Below are 21,157 nucleotides of genomic sequence, written 5' to 3'. Positions count from 1 at the left end.
GGAGTTACGCTAGCCGCTGACATGTGTTTTCGAGAGATTTCTGCCGTCGGGACCGCTCGAATAACGCGACTGGCCCCGGCCGCTCTCGTGAGTTCTGGAATTGCACCGGAGCCTATATATATGCCCGAGGACGTCAGGGCAGGGAGGCAGTGGAGTTCAGAGTGAAGTCGGGAGTTTTCCCGCGGAGTAGTTTCCGGGCGATAGAGCAGCGAAGTCCTTGGACGAAGGTTCCAGGGAAAAGAGTTCAGTTCCGGGCAATAGTGTCGCGGACGCGGCGGAGTTCCGAGCGAGGCGTCGAGTGGTATCTCGACGAAGGGGAAGTGCGACGGCAGCGTGCGGCAATGGAGGTGCTGCGGCGAGAGTTGCGCCAGAGGTGCGGCCCAGCAAGGCGTGTGGATTGTGAGAAACGAGTGACTGGAGGAAGCAACATTTTTTAAAGTACAATTGATTAATTGGCATTTTTAGATTATTAGCTAGAAATGTAATAGTGGCAATAAATAAAACTGTGTGTGATAAAAATCTTTAATTGGGCTATCCTTTATGAACCTGCAGTGAATTGTAACTATATATATATTACAGCAAAAATATAAATAGTACAGATGCTAACAAGATGATATGTATATATCATCTTGTTAGCATCTGTACTATTTATATTTTTGCTTTCTTGTTCACGATTAGTTTACCACACATTACGCTCTGTGTGCCCCTAACAGAAGGGGTAATTTGTCTTTGCGCGCTGTTGGTATAGTGCTGAGGTTGAGGTGGAGTGTGAGGTACCTTGCCTGCCCCCACCACGATACTTCAAAACAAACTCCTTTGTTGTTTTTCAAAATGCTTTTCTTAGAAAAACATGAATGCTAATGTTGAAAATTACAATTTGTATTTCTAACAAGAACTTGAATAAGGACCTTAAGTTTTTAGGAAGTTGAGTGTGTCATTGTTTTGCTTATCATCTTGAATTGTGGTGTGACATTTGGTCAAACTATTTAGTTCCATGAATGATATACTTTTCAGTTTCATGTTAATCTCTCACTTTCTAGTGTTGTAGCCAGGGCAAAACCTTTGTCAGTAGAATTTTTCTAAAGTCACTAACTTGATTCTTATATTTAGCCAGCCAGCACCCTCTAATAATTTATGCCCTTTCTTATTTCAGGCAATGGGAAAACCAAAAGGCTTACTGATGGCAGAGTCTAGGAAGAGGAAAACAGAAGATCCAGAAAAGTGGGCCTTGTACCTTCGGAAAGATCGTGATAGGAAAAAGAAAGCCAGAAAAAAAGAAAACTTGTCAGGTCATACTTTTGACAAAAATGAAATATAAAAGAAGAGGGCAAATGCTAGAGCTCAACAGCAAAAGTGTAGATTACGAAAAAGATTAGCAGCCACTGAACGTAATTCCCCCAGTTTCCAAGTTTGCATCTTATCAATGACCACAAACTCTTGAGAAAGCAGTGAAGAAGCCTCTCAAATTAAGAGTAAATTTACATTGGTAAACTTGTATTGCATGGAAAAATACTATGGCGTAACAGTTGAATGGAATACGTTTGCAGCTTTGCATGGGAAAGGTGCAGTGGATGGTGTGGGTGGTTCACTTAAAAATGGGCTATGGAGACCTGTGAAGGCAAAAGACTTAAGTATTAATTCTGCAAAAGAGTTTCATGTACTTGCAGCAATGACATGCATAAAAACAGAAGTCTTTTATGTACCAAAAGAACAAGTTGAAGAAAACAAAGCTTTCCTGGTCAATCAATGTAACACGGTTTTGAATGTTCCTGGACTTCAATCATTACACCACTTCCTTCCACATAACAGTAATAACCTTCTTGTGGGCGTCACTGCTAAGTCAAAACTGATAACTGTAAATATGTTTGGCAAGCAGCTATCACACATTAAAAATTCTGGAATTTGCAAGAATAAACGATTGAGATACAAAGATGTTTACAGCAGCACAGATGACGAAAGTGATAATTCTGAGGACATCCAATATTAAAGTGAATGATATCAAACCTGGTGTTTATGTTTTGACTGAACTAAAGAGTGAAAGTGAAAAAACATGTCAAAAACATGTAGCAGTAACACAAAGTGGGGATTCTGACGGGGAAGTTTTAGTATGTAATGTTTATGAAACCATATGGTGAGGACCAAATAAAATACACCATGAATACTCAAGATGAAAAATACATTTCTTTCGAACAAATAAAAAACTTTTTACCTGCTAACATAATCGCAAGTGGAGATCGTGTATTTTATATCTTCAAAAAACCAGTGTTTTAGTTGTAGTTTAGTGAAATTTAACATTTATAAAACATACTAAGTTATGATTATTTATTTAATATTTATTAAGGTTTTTTTTGCATGGATACATGTTTTTATTTGTTTTGTAAATTTTTAGTCTGTTTATTGCATAATTATTCTTTATTACTTTGAAATATCACAACATATTACATTATCAACAAAGAGTACTCATACTGGTCACATCCGTTACTTCAGGGTGTCACATCTGTTACCCAAATAAATTTTCATATTCTGTTTTCAGTTGTAGATGTGTTAATTTTAATGATATTTAATGACTGTTTGTTCTTTTATCAGAACAAATAAAAAATATTATATTGTTACAATAACTTGTACCAGATTAGACGAATTAGAAGTAGGCTAGTTTGTGTACGTTTCATGACTCTTAGCCGTATGAGTCACGTCCGTTACCAGCCGTAATAAGACATTTCTAATATTAGTATTTCCTTTTTTTGTTTTCAAAGTTACAAGGGAGGCATAAAGTACTGAAATGAACGTGGTCCTCAAATTTAAAATCCAATAACATGATTATTCTATATTTTTTGTGATAATAAATGTGTCTAACTGTCACATCCGTTACTTTGGAATGGCTGAGCTATAATGCTATATGTTTCTTTCATTGTCAATGAGTATTATTACAGCACTGCTCATAAATCAAACCAAAGCAGATAGAAAGTTAATCACGCTAAATGTGACGTCGTAGGTTATAAACAAAGTGACGAACAATAGAATAATTCATTAAAGCAACCAACCATCTTCGCCCTTTATTTTTTACTTCACTATAACCACACATATTAATGCACTTCAGAATATAAAAGTAAATATGAACGAGTTATGCATACAAATGGATATTTTTCTCTTGCCACAGCTAAGCATGTACATTGTGACGCCATCTTGTGACCGGCGATCTACCAACTGTACTTATATTTTATAATAGTATAAATTTAACTAATTAAGTTGTGAAAGAAAGTTTAAATACTTTTTAATACATAGGATTGAATATATATGTATGAACATATAATTATTTATGTCAAGTTTATCTTTTCTTTTTAATTATTAATATCTAGTTTATGTTTCCACCACCAGGGCAGGGAAATTGCGGCGAGATTCATGCGCACGCTTCTCATCCCTTCCAAAGAGGAGTTAGTTCGCCCCTCCCTTCTTTTCTTCGTTCCCGCGCATTTCTCCCTATATAAAGGCGAGGTCATCCACCTGAAAGTCAGTTGATTGGCCCGACGGCCAGTGAGGCTGGATTCCACCCACTGGCCATAGGACGGTCATAGGGGGAGCAGCAGAACGACTGGCTATCCGTTTTTTGCTGCTCGCACCCCTCCTTCGCGAGTCAGGCCATCCGAGGACCTATCTCGGCCTAGGGAATTTGTCTCCCTTCCCCACCCCCCTTTCTGGACGATAGGGTGTACCGTGTATCAATCCAGTGTATGTTGTAAAAGCCGACGCAGGCGACAAATTGAACTGTTTGGACAATTCAGGTCAATAAAAGTTCCGTGTAAAATACCGACATTATTTTCAATGAATAGTTTAGTCCCATCCCTCACCCCACTAGCTATTCGCCTTCACCAGCCAACTGCGAACCCTGCCGCAAGACCAGCAGCTTGGACCTTCTCCTCCACCCGATACCTGGCTCTCACCCAAGAGAGACATCGGTGAGAGAAGAAGAGAGGAGACATCATCACGTCAAACTGGCGCCCAACGTGGGGCCAGACCTGCAGTTGGACCTTCTCCACCAGGATACCCGGCTCTCAACCAAGAGGGACATCGGTGAGAGAAGAGAAGGAGACTGCACCACCACAATTTAGCTGGCGCCCAACGTGGGGCCAGATCAGCAGTTCGACCTCCTCCACCCCTCCTGGCTCTCTGTCAAGAGAGACATCGGTGCGAGGAGAGAAGAAGAAGAGACGAAACATCAACAAATTATCTGGCGCCCAACGTGGGGCCAGACCAGCAGTTGGACCTTCTCCACCAGGATACCTGGCTCTCAACCAAGAGGGACATCGGTGAGAGAAGAGAAGGAGACTGCACCACCACAATTTAGCTGGCGCCCAACGTGGGGCCAGACCAGCAGTTCGACCTCCTCCACCCCTGCTGGCTCTCTGTCAAGAGAGACATCGGTGCGAGGAGAGAAGAAGAAGAGACGAAACATCAACAAATTATCTGGCGCCCAACGTGGGGCCAGACCTGCAGTTGGACCTTCTCCACCCGGATACCTGGCTCTCACCCAAGAGAGACATCGGTAAGAGGAAAAGAGGAGACGGGACCATCACAACATTTTCTGGCGCCCAATGTGGGGCCAGATCAGCAGTTCGACCTCCTCCACCCCTCCTGGCTCTCTGTCAAGAGAGACATCGGTGCGAGGAGAGAAGAAGAAGAGACGAAACATCAACAAATTATCTGGCGCCCAACGTGGGGCCAGACCAGCAGTTGGACCTTCTCCACCCGGATACCTGGCTCTCACCCAAGAGAGACATCAGTGAGAGAAGAAGAGGAGACGGGACCATCACAACATTTTTCTGGCGCACCAACGCGGGGCCCGTTGATTGTTCTACAATACCCGTGAAGACCCATTGCAAGCTCTACCAGACGGACTAGCCAGCAACCACTGGAATGGACCCCTGCCAAAACTTGCAGCTCATACAAGACTTAACCAACAACAGCAGGCACACCATGGCCCACACCAGGAACAGCAGCAAGCAGGCAAGTGCTCCTGACCTTCCTACCACCAGGGATTCCCGAGAAGCGGACCCAGACATTGGAGGGGAACAGCCTCCTCTCCTGGCGCCCAAAAACTCACCTACCTGTACATACCCAACGACGGCGGACGCAGTCCATCGACTCTGCGGTGTAGAAGACTGCCCTGGCACCGGAATCCACCAGATCACTGGACTCCTGTTCCATCACTCTTGGCCAGACGAGCCCCGAGATCACGCCGGACTAGAGTATCGATGCCTCGCATGCTAGCAGAGACAATCCTGCTGCAGTATGGAACCAATTAGCTCTAGACCTGATGGGACCTTACCCCAGAAGCACGACGGGTAAGTGCTTCCTACCTGTCGACACAGACCTTTTCTCACGATGGGTCGAAGCCTATCCCCTCGCTAAAGTTGATTCATTTTCTACTCCAAGATGAAGTGTTCTCTGGATGGGGATACCCCAAAAGCATACCTCAGACAATGGGGTGCAATTCACTAGCAAATTATGGGCAGACACTTGCGCCAAATGGGAACTAGAAACCTGGGCCACTCCAGTTTACCAACCCCAGGTAACCCCTACAGAGCGCCGTAATCAGGAATTGAAGAAAGGGCTCAGGTTGCGTACCACGGCCAATCATCGCCACTGGGATCGCTACCTGGGAGAAATCCTCTTCACACTGCGGCGTAGGCACAATGAAGCAATCGGAACCAGCACCAGCGAATTAAACTTGAGACGACAGATCCAGCCACCTGGAGAATGAAGTGGAGTTCCAACCCCACATACCGCCCTTCAGCGAAGAGATCTGTCTACGAGCTGCCACCAGAGTAGATGCGCACGAAAGGCTCAACTAGGGTAACTAGCCCGCAAGTATCTTACACCGAAGAATCTGCCCAACCACCAGATTGCTGAAGGACAAAGGGTACTAGTCAAGACCCATCCACTCAGCAATAAGCCTAACCACTTCTGCGCCGGATTCGCACCAAAGTGGGAAGGACCCAACCAGGCCTCTACCAGCCTCCACAGCGTCGCCAGATGCCGTGGCGGAGCTGCAAAGGAGACCCCAAGGACCTACCAGGACGGTACCGAGAGACGGTTTGGCGGACACCAAACCAACGGCCTTACCAATGGCCGAATCCTACAACCACCGGCAGCAGTCCCAATAGGCGTTCCCAGGAGACCACCGGCAGCTGTCCCAATAGGCGTTCCCAGGAGACAACCGGCAGCTGTCCCCAATCAGGACTTCCAGAAAGCTGAAGAAGCCATATCCGAAGTGATAACCCAGAGACTCGTACCCTACAGAGACTGACAGTTATCTATGTGTAAAGTGTTCCTCCAAGATGTCCTAGCGTCTTCTCCCGTAAAGTAACGCTCGCCACTAGGGGGGAAATTGACGCGTGCCCGCCCTCCCTATATTAAATATCACGTTACTTTACGTGATAATTAAACCCAAAACAAGTTTTAATAAGTTCAGAAGCAATTTAGGGAAAAATGTTTCGGCAATAGGCCTACTCACGTAATATGCGGCGACGAATCTGTGCGACGTCGTAGGTTATAAACAAAGTGACGAACAATAGAATAATTCATTAAAACAACCAACCATCTTCGCCCTTTATTTTTTACGTCGCTATAACCACACATATTAATGCACTTCAGAATATAAAAGTAAATATGAACGAGTTATGCATACAAATGGATATTTTTCTCTTGCCACAGCTAAGCATGTACATTGTGACGCCATCTTGTGACCGGCGATCTACCAACTGTACTTATATTTTATAATAGTATAAATTTAACTAATTAAGTTGTGAAAGGAAGTTTAAATACTTTTTAATACATAGGATTGAATATATATGTATGAACATATAATTATTTATGTCAAGTTTATCTTTTCTTTTTAATTATTAATATCTAGTTTATGTTTCCACCCCCAGGGCAGGGAAATTTCGGCGAGATTCATGCGCACGCTTCTCATCCCTTCCAAAGAGGAGTTAGTTCGCCCCTCCCTTCTTTTCTACGTTCCCGCGCATTTCTCCCTATATAAAGGCGAGGTCATCCACCTGAAAGTCAGTTGATCGGCCCGACGGCCAGTGAGGCTGGATTCCGCCCACTGGCCATAGGACGGTCATAGGGGGAGCAGCAGAACGACTGGCTATCCGTTTTCTGCTGCTCGCACCCCTCCTTCGCGAGTCAGGCCATCCGAGGACCTATCTCGGCCTAGGGAATTTGTCTCCCTTCCCCCCCCCCTTTCTGGACGATAGGGTGTACCGTCTATCAATCCAGTGTATGTTGTAAATGCCGACGCAGGCGACAAATTGAACTGTTTGGACAATTCAGGTCAATAAAAGTTCCGTGTAAAATACCGACATTATTTTCAATGAATAGTTTAGTCCCATCCCTCACCCCACTAGCTATTCGCCTTCACCAGCCAACTGCGAACCCTGCCGCAAGACCAGCAGCTTGGACCTTCTCCTCCACCCGATACCTGGCTCTCACCCAAGAGAGACATCGGTGAGAGAAGAAGAGAGGAGACATCATCACGTCAAACTGGCGCCCAACGTGGGGCCAGACCTGCAGTTGGACCTTCTCCACCAGGATACCTGGCTCTCAACCAAGAGGGACATCGGTGAGAGAAGAGAAGGAGACTGCACCACCACAATTTAGCTGGCGCCCAACGTGGGGCCAGACCAGCAGTTCGACCTCCTCCACCCCTGCTGGCTCTCTGTCAAGAGAGACATCGGTGCGAGGAGAGAAGAAGAAGAGACGAAACATCAACAAATTATCTGGCGCCCAAAGTGGGGCCAGACCTGCAGTTGGACCTTCTCCACCCGGATACCTGGCTCTCACCCAAGAGAGACATCGGTGAGAGAAGAAGAGGAGAAGGGACCATCACACCAGCCTAACAAAGTGTAAATCACCCTTTTGTAACGAAATTATATGGAAAATAAAATTTCCAAAAATAATTCAAAATTATAATAAAAATTTAAAAAAAAAAGTGCCGAAATACCTAATTTCCGGCACAGTATTGACCAATTGGTATTGACCATATTTGTTCCCATTGCGTAGAAGGACAAATTTCAAGCTTCGCTTATCTCCAAAAGTAGAGCTGATAGAATAAACTAATTTCATATTTAGATTCAGCACCCCAAATATAGCTAAATATCAGTTCCAAAATCCTAGGCACCAATTTTTTTTTTCCTATGTGTATTTTAGAAAAAAGGATAATAAAAGCAGTAACAATTTATTCTCGAGAGAGACTTTATTTTCATCATGAATTATTTAGAGCAATTTTTTTACAAAACTTAAACAGTATTTTAGAACCAAACTAATTAAAGTGTTTTTATACTTGTGCAATTCAGGCCAGTTTTCGAGCAAGCTGTTGGGTCTGGGTTGTAACAAGTTATAACAAAAACCTTGTGTTTTTAAACTTTAAGAATTTTATGAGCCACTATGCTAAAGTTTTTTATTTACTAGATATAAAACACTTTCACTGCATTAATCAATATTTATAAGTATCAGAATTGTATTTTAATAGACTAGGCTATAGCACTGTTACAAAGTATTTCAATATTACGGGTAATAATAAAAAAAAATTAAATTTCTATAAAATAAGTCAAAAATATTAATTTATTATATAGCAGTATAACTGCCAATATATTTAAATGTGCAGTATCTCATTGTTGTATCCACATATAAACCATTGCAGCAATAGTGCTTTTGTACAGATTTTAATTTTAAATGTCACTGCTTCTGCATTGTATAACTAAATGTCTAACATATAATTAGGCAACAGCGATTCACATAAATGCCCAAAGATTTAAAAATAATATCACAAATAAAACAATTCAGGAATATTTTTTGGGATGGCAGTTTCGGAAAACAATTCGATTGTGCCATGTGGAAAAGCGCACGGAAACCCGAACACAAACAAAATTATTGTGAAGGTAACAGTTAAATAAATCAACATTTACTAAATGTAATTTTGATATTTGACCTTTACTGCACATGTGTATATTTACATTACCTACCTACAGTAATTGGGGGAAAAAATTCCTTCTGTAAAAAAAAGGTGAACAGATCACCTTACAAGCCACAATATGTTTTGCGATGTATTACAGCTAGTACAGGGTTAAAAATTGAAAAATTTAAAGGCAATGCATCTTAAGGTACAATACCTTAAAAGTTTCATGCAGTTTGCACTCTTCACAATAACAAGTTTTTTATTTTACCAGTGAGCTAGCTGGGAATCTGCATCCTTTTTCGCACGAGACCAAAGATGGCAGCCATAATACCCAGTCTTTCTAGTACATAAAATCACATAGTCATCAACTATATGCTATTTTCTGCACTAATGTAGACTATATCGGGTAATGAAAATACTGTGTTAAACTGTTGCAAGGCATCCTGTGGTGTGTTGTTGTGTCGTGTTGCGCCATGTCCTATTCCAATTCTGATTTGGTGTACGCCTTCAGGATCCAGGGATAAACTTCTCTACATGAAACACAATCAATATCAAACACAGAATAAACAAAGGCTGTAATCAAAAAATGCCCTAGAAAGACTACAAACTTCAATGTGTCAGCTACTTCAGTGCACAGCACATATTCCTCACAGAAAATGAACAATGTTAACAATTCAAATCAAATTTTTGGCTCCCATTAGACTCGTTTATTACAATGTATTTTAAATTTAATATAATAAAACAATCAATTTGTAATACAATTAGCTACTTATTCTAATAACACAACAAACATGAAATATAAGTACTAAAAATTATATTGCAATAGTAATTATTTAAACTATTTTCATTATCACAACACTTACATTGACTAAAAAGTAACCCATATTAGTAAACAGCAATTACGTGAATACACAGTTACGCCTATTGTAATTTAAGCTGTAAACTGTTATTTTTTCACAAACCAGTAGGAATTAAAAAACCTGCCTTACAGGGTTAATTCACGAACATGTCTAGTATATGGAAAACATATAGGCCTATATTTATATTTATCGCAGGTAAAAAATTAATGGCGATGGCAGCAGTAAAGCGCAGGTATGTAATGTAAGATATAAAATTTTAATTTTTTCACAAACTAGTAAAAAATTTGAAACCAGCCCTTCAAGGTAAATTTAAGGGTGTGTGTAGTATGTGAATATCATGTTTCCGAATTTTTTTCGTTCCATTCTAAAAAGCAGCGAACTTCCAATATTTATCTATATTTTGAACAATTTATTTTAAGCCTTGGAATTTTTTTTTTTAATGAAATGTAGGTTTTCTGTAAAGGTTATAGTTGTTCGAGCACCAATCCACCCCACATTTTTAACATGAGTCAATTGGGTTTATAGTCATACCTCCAAATTACCCCATGTGGGGTAAATGGGAAATAACTTTTATTTTATTTTTGATCAGGTTAAAAAAGTTTTTTTATTTATAAAATCATCTCAGCACGATACATTAATGAACTACCCTGCTGTAGCCTATTTTACAATGGGAAAAGTGTTGCGAGTATGAGCATGTTTTGTAAACAAATTAAATTTTCCACCGATATATCCCATCCTACCCTACATACTATTTTGAGTCATGCTGTAATGGACAAGTCTAAAGGGAGGCAAAAATTGGAATAAAATTGATAATGTCGTTCAATTTCTGTGAGTAATACATGCTGTGCACTGAAGTAGCTGTCACATTGAATTTTGCAGTATTTCAAGGAATTCTTCGATTACAGCCAAAGTATATTCTGTGTTTGATATGGCTAGTGTTTCATGTATCCCAGTTTATCCCTGGATTCCGAAGGTTTGATCCTGATTGCATGATCCTGTTGGCTTGATCCTGTGGTACATTATACTAGCTGTTTTAATTATGTACGTCAAAATCCTGATAGCATGATCCTGTTGGCTTGATCCTGTGTTACATGATGATTGCTGTTTTAGTTCAGTACGTCAGAAGATTCTGCACAGGAAAGAAATTGTGAAATAAGAAAGAATTATGATTGTAGGTTGAAAAAAAAAATCCTTTTTTATTTGACTTGCAATCATAATTCATTATTATATGACAATATTATTTTATGTACAGGAGATCTTCCAATGTACTGAATCAAAAAAGCAATGTATCTACTACAGGATCCAGCCATCAGGATCAGGCCATCAGAATCTTTCTACATTTTAAATAAAACAGCACGTATCAAGTACCACAGAATCAAGCCAACAGGATCATGCCATCAGGATCTTTCAACGTACTGAATTAAAACAGCATCATGTACCACAGGATCAAGCCAACACAATCATACAACAGGATCAAGCCTTCAGGATCCAAGGATAAACTTCAATAACTGAAATGGAAAAACTAGTGTATTTTTAATTCTCTATAGTTGGCTACAGTTGTTTTAAACAAAGAGGTAAACAATTGCGGGTAAACAATGACTGGCAGCAGCAGTAATATAAGCTTTAATTTGTTATTCTTCATGAACCAGTAGGAATTAAGCAACCATCCCTTCAAGGTAAAATTATGGACCTATGTAATGTGTGAAAACCTTGTTTTCCATTTTTTTTTCATTCTAAAATGGCATGATATCCTATAATTACCGCGCAGAACACTGCAGCCATTAGGACAGCCTGCTCACAACAAAATTGGGTAAATATTTACAATCGCGGTAGATGCCAAAAAAAATGCTAAAAATCTGAAAATACTTTTATTCTGTGCCCTTTCACTTCCTCTTTTCAAAACAACCGGCGGAGGTAAGAAATTCCAAATACTTTAGGAGATATAGAATTTTTTAATTTCATCATATGTAGAGTCGCGGTAGATGCCAAAAAAAATGCTAAAAATCTGAAAATACTTTTATTCTGTGCTCTTTCACTTCCTCTTTTCAAATCAACCGGCGGAGGTAAGAAATTCCAAATACTTTAGGAGATATAGAATTTTTTAATTTCATCATATGTAGAGTCGCGGTAGATGCCAAAAAAAATGCTAAAAATCTGAAAATACTTTTATTCTGTGCTCTTTCACTTCCTCTTTTCAAATCAACCGGCGGAGGTAAGAAATTCCAAATACTTTAGGAGATATCAAATTTTTAAATTTTCATCACAATACCTGTGAATTAAGGCGGCCACCATTGTTTCTTGTTTACGAGACGAGTATGATTTTTTTTTTCCGCGACGTAGGTGAACGACTACATTGTTGCTTGTTTAGGAGTATCTATTAAAATCTTAAAATACTTTTATTATAGTTATGTTATGTTAGGTTAGCTACATTAAAACACTTTAAAACACTATGGACAGTTAGTTAGGTTAGTATAGCTACATTAAAATAAACAGGGAAATATAAATATTAATAAATAAAACCGAGGTTGGCCGAAGGTAAATGGTTCGGGTGTAATCGGGAATCGCAGAACTTTATGTGCGTCTTGATTTACCGTTCGTGAATGCCTAATTAATTAAAATGGTCGATTAGGTCAGGTCAGTTACATTATTAATACTTTCAAACTAAGCAGACATTAAAAATAATATAAATTAATTTTAATGGTTGTTTAGTTTTAAAGTATTTATAATGTAGCTGACCTGACCTAACAAACCGGGACAAAGGATGAACGGTAGAACTCACGTAATTTTTTTACTTATTACTTGCGCAACAAATAAAACATTAAAATTTGAAACGTTAAAAACTCATACGTTAGCGGCGGGTACATTCCTTTGCCATTAGTAGAAAATGATGTAGTCGTTCTACCTACGTCGCGAAAATAAAAAATCATAAACGTAAACAAGCAACAATGGTCGGTTCACCTACGCGGAAAAAAATCATACTCGTCTCGTAAACAAGAAACAATGGTGGCCGCCTGAATTCACAGGTATTGTGATGAAAATCTAAAAATTCGATATCTCCTAAAGTATTTGGAATTTCTTATCTCCGCCGGTTTTAATGTAAAGAGGAAGTGAAAGAGCATATAATAAAAGTAATTTCAGATTTTTAGAATTATTTTTCGCAAATACCGCTACTCTACATGTTCAGAATTTAAAAATTCCATATCTCCTAAAGTATTTGGAATTTCTTATCTCCGCCGGTTGATTTGAAAAGAGGAAGTGAAAGAGCATAGAATAAAAGTATTTTCGGATTTTTAGCATTTTTTTTGGCATCTACCGCGATTGTAAATATTTACCCAAAATTGGAGCTCTCATTCGGTGTCACCTCGCGTCTGATCGAGACAGTTTTGAATTGTTGTGCCACGTCTGATTCATAGTACATTGCTTTTATATAAATATATGGAAGTAAACAACTATCAGACAAAAAGTCCTGTCTCATTCTGTATGTATCTGACCAAACGTGACCCCTCCATGTATGTAACATCAGCAATATTTTTATGGAATTGTGATATAGGCTACACTCAAAGAATTGTACTCCGGAACAACAGAAATTGTACCTCTTGATCCAGGGGCTCGCCGACCACTGGTCTCTGAACAGTCATTTGAGTACTGAGTCGCAACAAATCTTGAAGATTTCTTTGGCGCTGAGCTCGTGAAGTTAAGGATACATCTGAAGAATCTCCAAAAGAGACGGGCTCTTGAACCAGCATTAGTTCGTTTCCTCTATCACCTTCCGCAAGGTTCCCATTTTCTCCAATCTTACCACTTTCGGACGACATAACAAAGCCTAGATATTTAACTTTCCGTGCTATTACACAAGAAAATTCCGGAAAAGTCACTCAAATTTCGCTCAAGTACACAGTTTACACTTTGGTTTAACTCAACGACCATATAAAATCACTTTAACTGTTTAACTGTTGTCAGAGTTGCCAACAACCAGCATGTTGCCAAGCATAGACTATAGCACTCGATTCGATATTTAGTCTCGATATTATCGAAGCAAATAATAGTTTTGTAACTACGATATATTCAATCGATATTAGGAAAGTATTCATATCCCTGTAAATATTTTTTTTGTAATTTTTTTTTTTTTAGTTGGCAACACTAACTGGAAACCCTCTAGCTGTGAATATGGCTTCACTGGGAAGTGGGAACACAAGGGGAAATACCTTTTCTTATGGTATGTTTCTATCCAAAAGCACCGATGCATTAATCCTGGGTCCTGGGCTGGCCTATACTGTGCTCGTCTCCTGCTAGTGCTGTGGTGTGCTGTGTAAGAGTGTAATGTGAATTGTGTGTGCATAATGAGCACCAGAAAAGTGTGGAAATATTTCATAAAATTGGAAAAAGACATCATAAGTATGAAGTGCAATTTATGTTTTAAAACATATCGCAGCTCAGGAACAACTACGAACTTATTTGCACATATTAAAAGCAAGCATATTAATGCATATAATGAATGTGTGCTGGAAAGTAAGAAGCTGAAGCAAAACCGTTCTTTTAACACAGGTAATTTTCCAAATTACTGTTTATTTAATATTGCGCAGAATAAAAGATTTATGCATCAACCTTGCATTGATCAATTTTTTAAAATATCAATATGAAATTGATTAGAATTAGTTTGACGCCGTCCCCGCTGCCTGTCCTGAAATTATGTTAATTAAAATGTTAAAAAGGAAATGTAGTCTCAAGGGCGGGGTTTCTGGCCTCGTGGCTGCAGGCAGGGACGCATCGACAAAGAACCCCCCGGGCTGTTATGGCCTCCCAGGATGCCGTATTAGTAAAATACACACGGGACTTTGATTATTTTATTTCGGTAACACACATTACAGTACTTCTATTCTCACAAGACACTGTCACGCGGCTGGCCGTATCGTCGTCAACCTTCACTCCGCCTACACGGCCCTCGAATGGCGGCACTGATTACGTCTCACGGCATTCCGGAGATTACCCCAGTGAGGGATGCAGACTAACCTGAGTTACGTTGACAGCGGGTCGTGACGCTGCAGGACTAGTGCCTGACACGTGATAGTCCGTAATACTAGAGATGGCAACCCGCCAATGTTTACGCGGGTTTACAAGTAACACTGAATTATGCATAGATTTAATGATGACGACATACACTGATTTTAACACGGCGATTAACACTAAGTGATTATGAGCGCATCCCGGGCTCGGGATGGGTTCGGCTCCTGGACCTCTGATGGTCACGTGACACGAGACTGGTTCTCGAAGTGGCGTATGCCACGTTAAAACTGGGAACGGGCGCGATGGGACCCAGCATGGCCCCTAGTTCACGTCCGTTGCACGTCCCAGGGATTGGGGCGTTCGTAAGTTCAGTTACGCATTTGGCGCAATGCCGCCCTGTGTGGGCAAAGTTCTAATTTTCCGTGGGGAGATTTTATAGCGTGAGGCACAGGCACCACTTCGGGCTGCCTTAAAACACAGAATTACGTATTACGCTGAAAAACCCGTAGTCGGGTCACACACTTTATCTAAGGACCGCACGATATGTCGTACGGCCGGTTAGGCCGACGGGGGAGCTGTAGAAAGAAGATTCGCAGATAATTACCTATTGATGCTAAACGTGGAAACTGGCGCGAAAATTGGATGCTCCCCGTGCGCGGGGCTGCCGGCCCTGGCGAGTGCTGGATGGCGACTCACGACTCTCCCTGGCAAACGGGCCAGGGAGGGGAGGAAAACTCGTGAGAAAAACGACGGAGCGCGGGAAGCAGATGCCGGCCAATTTTGTGAGTGGAAATATTTGACACAACCATTAATTAATTAAAGACAATTTTTAGTTTCTGTTTGTTAAATGATTTACATGTGCACTAGATACCTGATGTGCATTGCCATACCCGGCCGGGCACTTTGAGCATTCAGATGGCCGTGACTGACGTCACGCCGTTCGAGGCACTGCACTAAGAAACACGCGCGGGCGTGTTCGTAGCACTAGCACTGGCTCAGGTGTTGAGGACACATAGCGGCCTGTGCTCTCAGAGGGAGCACCGACGGCGGCATCAAGTTTTGCATGCACATAATATATTATAAATTTACAAATACCTTAAATGAGTTAATTCAGTTTTTTTGCGTAGTACAATTGCCTTTATTTAATGCTTCTTACTATGATGATTAAATATTTCACTGTATTACAGTATATAGAAAAATCAACTCTTCATTCTTAGACATAGGTAACTTATTGTTCTTAATGCATTTTCTGAAACTTACGACTAACACAGGACAACCACGAGGAAAAGTTTGTTTTATATTTATTTTACAGCATATTTTCAGATTCTTTACAAAAACCATTACTGTCATATAGTTTAATTAAAATGCATAAATAGCATATTATTTTAGTTATTCAATACTAAAGCTTCAATACATCCTGTGGGAAGTATTTTTACAGTTTAGCTCACAGTAAAAACAACAATATTTATCAATGCAAATATTAATTTTACTTGTGTTGAGTTTATGTGGTAGACGTCGACCCAAGTGTCGACCCAGCTCTCACAGCCCGTTATGCCATGCCAACGCCTTCTCCTGCCCTGTGTCGTGTGTGCGCCGAATAGTGCAGTGTGGCTAGGGCAAGGGGTGGGGCGAGAGAGATTCGCACGCCAGGAGAATCAACGGTAAAAGACGAACATCCTTGAAAGAATGGACGCTGTATTTACAGCAGGACAAATCTTGTAAATATTTATTAACATTATTTTTTTGTAAATATTTAATTATATCATTTGAAGTTCTTATGTTTTGTTCTTATCATGTTCACTGGGCGACTACGTCACACCCATCTGCGACACATCAGGGGCAGCGCGGGACACGGGGAAGGGGAAGGGATGAGCCGTCATGTGCCGCGCCGCAGCACGGAGAGGAGTTAGTTGAGACCAGGCAGGCACGAGAAGCGGTCGTGTGATGAGAGGAGTCGTGCCTCGAGACGGTCACTGAGGAGTCGTGCCTCGAGACAGTCACTGAGGACTCGTGCCTCGAGACGGTCACTGAGGACTCGCGCCTTGAGATGGTCACTGAGGAGTCGTGCCTCGATATGGTCACTGAGGAGTCGTGCCTCGAGACGGTCACTGTTAATCATTGCCAGGCAGGCACGAGGAGCGGTCACGTCACGAGAGGAGTCGAGCCTCGGGACGGTCGCTGAGCCGTCAGCCAACCAGGAGTAAGTGGACTTCGGCGTCGTGACGCAAGCATAGCAGCAGTTAGGAGTCAGTATCCGAATTACAACTTGTTCATATTTATGTGGCGAGGATTAGTAGCATTTACGGTGTACATAATATCTTGCGGGGCATTTAGGTCTGAGTACAATAGCTTGTAGCATAGTGTGTCAGTGTCGCGCCACATTTCCGGGTGTCTCTGAACTATCGGACATAGTACAGTGCAGATTAGCCTGAACTTAACACCGATTATCCAGTCAGAAGAATAACCCTCGTGTCGCCGCGCGCGAAAGTAGACTGTCGCAGGAGGGGCTGGGACAGCCCCATGTACAGGGTCCTGTATCATTAAATCGGGTGTTCGTCACAGACTGGTGGTGAATAATTATACGTCTTAGCTTGTCCCTCCTTGGCCACACTGGCCGAACCCCACTCTACCTAGTACAACTGAGCAACCAGGCGTCGAACAACGCGGAAGGGCGAGCGGAGCGACGACATGGTTTAACTCTGTATATAACCTATAAGACCCCACAAAGTGGCGTGACAAATGTTTAAGTAATATGAATTATGATGGTTACTGCGGCCCTCTAGTATATGCGTGGAACGACATTTAACAGCTAGCAAAATACATACATTATATATGGTCAGGATTAAATTCATACATATAAAATTACTGCGATAACAAATTGATATTTATTTTTAAAAAAATAGCAAATGGGTCACTACAGCACACTATAATAATGAAAATCCCTATGATGACCAAGGAAGAAATAATGTTTAAAGCTAGTTGCAGTTACAGTGCACACAATTATTTCGAAAGTTCATTTATATTTTTATAATGTTCTAAAAATCTCAGGGAATGTTTTTCTTAAACTGCTCCGCTGTAGTTTGGTAAGGTATTTCAACGAAACGGTACTCTCAGAACTACTAGTCTTGGTAACTCTAGCGTGTGAAAATGTATAATTGAATTTGTTAAAATGTCGAAATAGTTCACCTTGAAGTCCTAAAGTCACTAGGGAAACATGATATAACTTGGCGTCACCTCAAACCGTAGTAGCAACAGCCTACCTTAGCTGATAGATGCTGGGGTCCAGATGTGAACGCAGATATCACACTCACGCACGTAATAATCGCTGACATTATTACACACAAATGTTCACAGCGATATCGGAGGAACCGATTTAATATGACAAGAGTGTCAGTGCGCGGATTATTAACCAACGTTACGGCACACACTCAGGACAGCCGTCCAGGAAACCTTCTATATTTTACATTGCCGCTTTTGTATCGGCCACTCCTCGGCCGGCCAATCACGACGCAACATCGCGGAAACGCCTGTTGAAGTTCTAATTATTTTCTTAATTTATTGAAAATGGCTTAAATTAGCACAAATAAAATGTCCAAATGTATATAAAATTAAAATAAATAAGTCTGGAATGTTTACTGTTTATATTTGTAACAAACAAAGTTTGTTGCTACGCAACAACGGTAAAAACGTAACACACGGCGGGCGGACAGTGTTAGAACTCGGTAATAAAGTAGATTCATGTTACAGATGCTGCTCTCGTACTTAAATGAATACAGAGTGTATCGCTGGATTAAATTCAGTACGTATTCAAAATAAATTTAACACTGGCAACGTCGCACTGACAACACCGTGATCGAGCACTAACTGTCGATTGTGCTTTGGCGGCAAATCACTCGTACTCCTGCCGCCGTGAAGAGGAGACTCTATCTCCATCCTCTCATGTAACAGCCATCTGCTGCCGATAATACGGCACACCCGTGCCTCTCGACGTTCTGCATTGTGAAGACGACATTTGCTCTCAGATGTCCGATGTCCGGTAAGTAGTAGGTTTTTCAGCATTCTCTGGAAATCTGTGACAGTTCTGCCGGAGACGGTTAGTAAACAAAGTGGATCTCTTGTGTAGACGTCTGTCGTCACTGGAACTGCCGGACGGGACGTCAGCTACCTCTGCCGCTCAAGAGTGCCACTCCAATGACACCACGTGCCATGACGTGACGTGATGTCACCGAGGTCACAGCCACCACGTGGCTGCGAGATGCGTGAGTCAGCCGCTCTCACCACCGGTACTGCGGCTGGCCGTGGGAGCCACCGCGTTGCTACCGGACTGGTAGAGACTCTCCATCGCTGCATCTATGGCCTGAGCAGTAGATGACGCCAACGTGGATGCATCACATTCCCGGGGTCTGCCAGCATTCGTCGACACGTCTCAAACCCGCCACTCATTCCACTATCCTGCTCTGCCAATCGTGCTCTACGACTTAGCGGGTCCATGACACATACTGTGTGATACTACTCTGTTGACTGGACCTAAGCAGAAAACCCTACTAAAAAAACTTGACATATGTGCTGTAGAGACCGTCATAACTATTAGATTAGCATGACAAACAACAATGAATGACAATTAATAATAAAAATTATAACTTTCAAATTCAACATAAATTATATGTCGACATAACACTTGACTTAAATAAACATGTTAAAAAGGAATTTACATTAATACATAACACTTTACAAACAAATATGACAAATTTATAATTAGAATAGTTCATTGTTACAAACTCAAATATTCAAAAAGAAAGTCAAATATTGACTAAAAATCACATACTCAACTTACATGTTCATTTTACATTTTATGACATGTGCAATCAGAAAAAAAAAATTTTCTTAGAGACAAAATTTTTTATATATAATTTTGGCAAAGAAAAAAAAACCTCTGGTACTTAGCCAAATCACATGTTGTTTACTTTTGAAAAAATATTCAAGGACCAAACTAGCTCCAGTGTATAATTATACATATTTTTTTTTTTTCTATATTCATCTGGCTCATTATGCCTCTCTTTTTTTTAAAAAATCAAAACATTTGACACTGGCAAATTGTATAACATCACACTGACATTGAACATTCATTTGACACAGACATAACCATTCAACTTACAGATTTCATGACATAAATAAACAAAATACATGACAACTTTTATATACAATGCATACAATACAAATACACTATACACTATCAATGAAAATAAATAGGTTTTAAGCAAGCTTTTCAGTCCTGCTGGGATGCTGCAACTTGTCCTTAATATACCCTACATAAGCCACTAGATAAACAAACACAAACTACTTACACTTGACATGAAGACGTCTCTATGTGGAAAACTCATATCAAGAGTGCAAAAGTCCTAAGTGTGCTTCGACATTTTGTTTTCTGTGCTTGTAGGCTTTCTTCTTACGTCAAAAAAATTGATGTTAACGGTGCTTCATTATTCTTTCATTTCTCAGGGAAATAACATTAATCAATCTTCCAAGTGATGTGGTTGAAAAGATACCCACTTAGCTTAGTGCTGTAAGCAGGAAAAGGTGTTTTTCTTTCTTTCTAAGTGAGAGGTGACAAAACAAACACATAAGTACTTAGGCCCTAAGTGGCTCGGATCGCTCCAAGTGAGTACTAGATGTAAGTTTCTAACTGTGTGTATAAGTTTATTATGATGTCAGTACACTGTACATCAGATGTAGGTATACTGTAGCACATTTTCCTTCCTTGTCTTGCATTAGAAATTCGGTACACTTCATGTACTTCTCAAGTGCCAAAACATACCCAATGTATTACATTCGTGTACTATCATTGTGCTGTGCGGGTAAGAAACTAATTAGGTGCAATCATAGTGTACAAGGGGTACACAGGTTCAAGGTACATTCCACAGGCCACTGCTTGGGAACCAAGAGTCAAAGCTCTCATTCCTAAACATAAACTTAGGAAGCCATCTCTTCCCTAAGTACACATCAGCTGAGTACAAATAACAACATAGGACCCTTTCTCAGCCGACATACCCTTAATCTCCGGCATTATTCACCGTTACATACAATGCACACTTGTAATACTCCTCCTTAATCGTCGAGGTAACACAAATTAAATTATCATGACTTTCAGTCCTTGCAAACCAGTATAAACGACTACGCTACCCTGTATCAGCTGTTGTTTATTCCTGCACCACAGGTGCATTATAGGCTTTAGCTGGTTGATATTAAACCGACCAATGATACTTCCAGTGATAGTATAAATCAGTGTGTAGTAGTTCTTTTGGTGTACTTCTACCACACGATAGGGTCCGCTGTGAAG

The 21,157-nt window shown here is 40.7% G+C and overlaps 1 protein-coding gene across 1 annotated transcript in view; it reads right to left on the bottom strand.

Moving 5' to 3' along the window:
* The window catches only part of LOC134527474 (hsp70-binding protein 1-like), a 65,589-nt gene extending 51,768 nt beyond the window's left edge, over positions 1-13,821 (bottom strand). The window contains exon 1 of the mRNA XM_063360173.1: positions 13,410-13,821. Within this exon, the coding sequence (XP_063216243.1) occupies positions 13,410-13,631 (222 nt within the window). The 5' untranslated portion in view covers positions 13,632-13,821. The remainder of the gene's footprint in view (positions 1-13,409) is intronic.
* Between the last annotated feature and the right edge of the window lie 7,336 nt (positions 13,822-21,157).

The sequence above is a fragment of the Bacillus rossius genome, chromosome 1, assembly GCF_032445375.1.
Source record: "Bacillus rossius redtenbacheri isolate Brsri chromosome 1, Brsri_v3, whole genome shotgun sequence".
NCBI lineage: Eukaryota > Metazoa > Arthropoda > Insecta > Phasmatodea > Bacillidae > Bacillus > Bacillus rossius.
This window is presented reverse-complemented; position numbering and strand designations above follow the sequence as displayed.